The sequence below is a fragment of the Macrobrachium nipponense genome, chromosome 43, assembly GCF_015104395.2.
Source record: "Macrobrachium nipponense isolate FS-2020 chromosome 43, ASM1510439v2, whole genome shotgun sequence".
Taxonomy (NCBI): Eukaryota; Metazoa; Arthropoda; class Malacostraca; order Decapoda; family Palaemonidae; genus Macrobrachium; species Macrobrachium nipponense.
Genome location: NC_061104.1, coordinates 50,340,492 through 50,346,491, shown reverse-complemented (window position 1 = coordinate 50,346,491; position 6,000 = coordinate 50,340,492). Strand labels below are relative to the sequence as shown.

The 6,000-nt window shown below is 35.6% G+C and overlaps 1 protein-coding gene across 1 annotated transcript in view; it reads right to left on the bottom strand.

Moving 5' to 3' along the window:
* Nucleotides 1-6,000, bottom strand: part of LOC135213918 (centrosomal protein of 192 kDa-like) — a 203,154-nt gene that overhangs the window by 160,038 nt on the left and 37,116 nt on the right. The window contains exons 5-6 of the mRNA XM_064248013.1: nucleotides 4,929-5,074; nucleotides 4,470-4,624 (exon numbers count right to left, since the gene is read on the bottom strand). Coding sequence (XP_064104083.1) covers nucleotides 4,470-4,624; nucleotides 4,929-5,074 — 301 coding nt within the window. The remainder of the gene's footprint in view (nucleotides 1-4,469; nucleotides 4,625-4,928; nucleotides 5,075-6,000) is intronic.

Genomic DNA, 6,000 nt, shown 5'->3' with positions numbered 1-6,000 from the left:
TTCAGCAACTGGACCAACAGCTTTACGTGACTTCCGAACCACGTTGAGAGTGAACTACTATCACCAGAAACACACAACTTTCGCTCCTCAATGGAATGGCTGAGAATCGAACCCGCAACCACCAAGGTGGGACGCTAATACCATGCCAACCACGCCGCTGAGGCGCTACCCTCTATTGCAGACTGAACACCTATAACATACATCCACAGTTAACACTGTTTAAACCATCTTGGTTTCAAAATGCCTAAAAAATTCTTAACAGTATAAAATATAAAAGTTACTTATTAAAACTAAGTTTCAATGTGTACTGCGAAAGAAAATCATACTGTATTAACTTATTTTTTCATTTTAATACGTGAGGTCTCTTTCTGTATTTTCCTTTAATTTCTCTTACTTCTTAATGAGCACCATATTCTCTGGGAACTTGAATTTCAAATCAATGGCCCCTGTGGGGCTTGTTCCATAAGAATAGGGTTCCTCTTCTGAATTATAATATAATAATAATACCAAAAGTACTGCATAAGACAGATGCTGGGTACCTACTCAAGAAATTAGGCAACTGAATTAAACTTCTGAGGTTCACAGATGACATAAAGCTGTATGGTAAGAGCATAAAAGAAATAGATACCCTAATCCAAACTGTAAGGATTGTATCTGGGGACCCATAGGATGGAGTTTGGAAAAGAAAAATGTGCCTTGGTCAACATACAAAAAGATAAGGTGACAAGGACTGAAAGGATAATGCTACCAGATGAGAATAGCATCAAACACATAGATCAGACAGGATACAAATAACTGGGAATAACGAGAGGATATGTAATGCAAAGAGATGAAGGATACGACCAAGGAATAAGTATGTGAACAAAGGCTGAACTCCACAGCATAGACCAGAAAACAAGGAAACATATGACAATACACAAAGCACTACACACAAGAGCAAATACACATACTATACATATCACAAAAGGAAGGAGGAAGACGGCTACTAACCATAGAGGACTGTATCAACATCCAGAGCAGAGCACTGGGGCAATATGTATCTGAAAACCAGCAAAGATAAATGGCTAAGGAGTGATTGGGAAGAAGGACTGATAAAAGTGTAGACAAAAACCCAGAAATATAGACAGGAGAATGACAAACAGAACAGAGGAATGGTACAACAAACCTATGTACATACAGTACATGAGACAGACTGAAGAACTGGCCAGCAATGAATCATGGCAATGGCTACAGAGGGGAGAACTCAAGTAAAAAACAGAAGGAATGCTAACAGGGGCACAAGATCAGGCCCTAAGAACCAGTTATGTCCAAAGAACAACAGATGGAAATAACATCTCACCTATATGCAGGATTTGCAATATGAAAAAACACCATAAACCATAGCAAGCCTTGCACAGAACCAGTACAAAAAGAGGTATGATTCAGTAGCAGAAGCCATCCACTGGAGCCTGTAATAAGCTTGCAGTAATAGTTGGTATGAGCACCAACCTGAAGGAGTGATAGTAAACAATCAAGCAAAAATCCTCTGCAACTATGGTGTCAGAACAGACAGGGCGATACATGTCAATAGACCAGACGTGACATTGATTGACAAAATCAAGAAGAAAGCATCACTCATTGATGCCACAATACCATGGGACACCAGAGTAGATGAGAAAGAAAGAGAAATAATTTACAAGTTTCAAGACCTGAAAATAGAAATAAAAGGATAAGGGATATGCCAGCAGAAGTTTACCCATAATCATAGGAACACTAGGCACGATACCAAGATCCCTGAAATGGAACCCTGGAAAAACTAGAAGTAGCTCCAGGATTCATGCAGAAGTGTGTGCTACTAGAAACAGCACACATAGCGAGAAAAGTGATGGACTCCTAAGAAGGCAGGATACAACCTGGAGCCCCACACTATAAAAATCACCCAGTCGAATTGAGTGACTTTGACAGTCCGATATATAATGAATAATAATAATAATAATAATAATAATAAAATAATAATAATAATAATAATAATAATATAAAGGCAGTCCCCGGGTTACGATGGGTTCGGCTTACGACGTTCCGAGGTTAAGGCGCTTTTCAATTATATTCATCAGAAATTATTTCCACTGTTACGACGCCTACAACGCTGATCTGGCAGAAGAAATATGACACCAATAATGCAAAATAATCAATATTTGAAGGTTTTTTGGATAAAAATGCAATAAGAATGCAGTATACATAGTTTTAAATGCACCCAAAGCATTAAAAGTAAGGTTTTCTTAGGATTTTTGACGATTTTCCAGCTTACGACGACTTTCAGGTTACGATGCGTCTCAAGAACGGAACCCCCGTCGTAACCCGGGGACTGCCTGAATTATTTTTGTACACAGAAGCAAAAAAAATCTTCGTCTTTACTTTCATAACCTGAACTTTTCGAACGTAGGGACTTTCATAAGTAGAAGTTCCACTGTATAACTTTTCAAAAGATTTATGAAAAATATGCACATTTACTTTTTCTTTGCTTATATTAATTTTGCCACTATGTTACCTATTTAGCAGTGGCATCTTGAGCTTGTACGCTCGTACCTCAATTTTTTGCTTGTGTAACAAAGCAAAAAACCGAGTTGCAGTTATATTATGTACTTCTATCCCATGGAAAAAACAAGCAAATTGCAGTGTTGCAAAAACGAATGTATATGCGAGTTGTCTCTTTTAAAATCAATTTATGCAACAATTATAAATAAAATGTTATAAAAATGTAATTCAATAATGATAAAAAATTTTATTACTCGGACACGACTGAACAACCTATTCTCTTCATCATGTGAAGGGCTGTTACAAAGACTTCAAATTGATATGCGTACTGCCACTGTATCATACATAATTACGTACAAAAATAAAATAAATACCCTCTAATACATTTTTCATACACATTTTAAACATAAAAGCATGAAAACTTATAACAAAAACCTAAAATTTCATTAACAAAACGAGTTACAATTAGCTCCCAAATTAATAATGTATAACCATGTGAAGTCTTTGTTAATGCATTTTTCGGAACAGCGGCTGATGAGAACGAACATGAAAAAACATCCACACACTGATAACATGGAGGGCAGTTACAAAAGCTGTCTTTGTACCATATTTATGTACAAAAATTAAAATAATCTATACTTAATATATTTTCATACACATTTTAAACTTAAAAGCAAGAAATTTATATAATTGAGACATCGGTCGCTAAATTTGCACTTTTTTAACTTTACATTTTGGAAAGAGTAGCAGGCTGCGGCGGACAAGAACGAACATGAAAAAACATCCTCTGATAACATGGAGGGCAGTTTCAAAAGCTGCCTTTGTATCATACTTATGTACAGATATAAAAATACACTATACGTAATATATTTTCATGCACATTTTAAATATAAAAGCGTGAACATTTATAAATCGACACATCGATCGCTAAATCTGCACCTTTTTAACTCTTATATTTTCGGAAGAGTGGCAGTTGGCGGCGGACAAGACTGAACATTAAAAAAATCCTCTGATAACGTGGAGGGCAGTTTCAAAAGCTGCCTTTGTATCATATTTATGTACAGATATAAAAATACACTATACGTAATACATTTTCGTGCACATTTTAAATATAAAAGTGTGAAAATTTATAAATCGACACATTGATCGCTAAATCTGCACTTTTTTAACTCTATATTTTCGGAAGAACAGCAGTCGGTGGCATAGAACAGCGTCATGGGTGTATGGTTTACCCTAATACCTATGTAATGAATCTAAATAAAAATTTTTAATATCATCTGCACACCCTTTACTATGGTCAGAATGGTATTTCTGCTCATTAGACATAACGGGCTTGGGGCGCTGTTAACAGAAAATTGTGCCGTAAAAATACCTTTAAATACCTTATTTTTTAATTAATATTTTTGACGACCGCCGTAAAACCGATTCGACCCTAAATGATTGCGCCACTAACCACGGGCCGCCTGTACTTGAAAAATCCAGCAATTTTTGTCATGGGGTAAACTTCAGTGCCTTGGACAGTCATCTATATTTTGAGAGCTTGTCCAGAAACCAGGCATGATAACACTATAAATCATGGAAATAAGTTTTAATAAAATCTATTTCATCTTAGAGAGCAAGACCACAAATCCTATGGGATCTTAAGAAAATGCATACTGTTTCTCCATTTCATGTTCAAACTATTTTGAAATCCAACTTGTTTTTCCCAATGATACCTCTATAAAGGGAAGGATGCTGTTTGGATGAATTACTGGAATTCAAGGATCAAAGAAGGATACAAGAGAGCATTTGTTATTAACTTAAACAAGGCAATATACCTTCTTTTACATTTCTCCATATTTCTGTCTCGTGATAGTATCTCAAAAAGTGCGTTTTGAATTACTACTTCCTATATAAAGGAAGGGCAATGTACGTGGGGCACACAAACTAATATTAATAAAACCAGAAGTGCTTACTGCATATTTATTGAGGCGTCATCCTCAAAATCGTCCTTGGCAGACTCCCCAAGGGAACCTAATGAATTGCGAGAGGCTGACAAAAGCTTGGAGTCTTCCAGGGCATGGCAAAGCAGCGTTGAACGGGCAGAGATCTGAGCAGCACTAAATCTGATCTGGAGACAAGTTGTGATTTCATTAATTTTCAAGTTAGGATTTCTAAATAAAAAAAAATATCTTACTATACCAAAAAATCCACTACCATCACCATATCAAGGGACAGAACATATTCACGACTAGACTTTTAAAGCAAATAAAATATAAATGATAAATTTTCCTTTGATATACAAAAAGTTTTATGATTAAATATCACTCATGTCACTAGAATAAATACAAAATTACAGGAGACAACTGTCAGATGTTTGACAATATGAATTGCAATTGTACAAATTTAAATATCAGCAATATAAAGTCACCCACATCACTAGGGCGAGAAATATCTTCAAAATGACTGGAGCTATTTGGTTGTGATACTGTAGACAATGCTTGAGAAAAATCATCATGAGAGCAATGGGTTCCACTCCTTAAGATTTCACGAGTAGGATGGAGATACTGATCTCCTAAGCCTGAAAATACCAAAAAGGTTTGATTATATTTTATGTAAAATTAACAGAGTTGTGTAATTTCACTTATGCTTAACAACAGAAAAATAGATTTGATAAGTGCTGCATGTTATAAAATTTTGTTTTGGTCACTGTCAGAAGTATATTGCTGATGCTGTGTAAGTCCTTGTAAGTCCTTGATCAACATGTCATTATTTGACAACATATACGAAGGGACATTGAACAAGTTTGCTTAAAAAAATATAAAATCGTAAAAGGTGTCCGTAAAAAGAATTAACCTTTTTATTTATGATGAACTACACCTTTTTTCAAAAATGGTATAATCTGGTCATAATATAACAAACATCAAAACTCTTCAGCCAAAGGTCCTAATGTCGTAACAACGCTCATATCTTGGCTACAGACTTCATAACTGTCAAAACATTTTTACTAAACAAAGTTAAATGCTCAAAATCAGTGTACACCTGAATTTAGTCATAACAAACTGAATAACAAAAAATCTTTAAACAATCTGTGACTCTCTAAGACACTTGTGCATAACTGGAGACATTAAATAAAACTTTGAAACATTACTTTCAGTATTGGCAAACATTTAACCAAAACTTTAAACACGAATTATATTTCCTGTAGAGTTAGAAAATGTTATTGTCATGATACAATAAAGTTTTATGCATACTTACCTGGCAGATATATACTTAGCTATAGACTCCGTCGTCCCCGATAGAAATTCGAATTTCGCTGCACACTCTACAGGTAGGTCAGGTGATCTACCGCCCCGCCGCTGGTGGCGGGAATAGGAATCATTCCCGTTTTCTAAGACAGATTTTCTCTTCCACCTGTCTCCTGAGGGGAGGTCGGGTGGGCCATACACCGTATATATCTGCCAGGTAAGTATGCATAAAACTTTATTGTATCATGACAATAACATT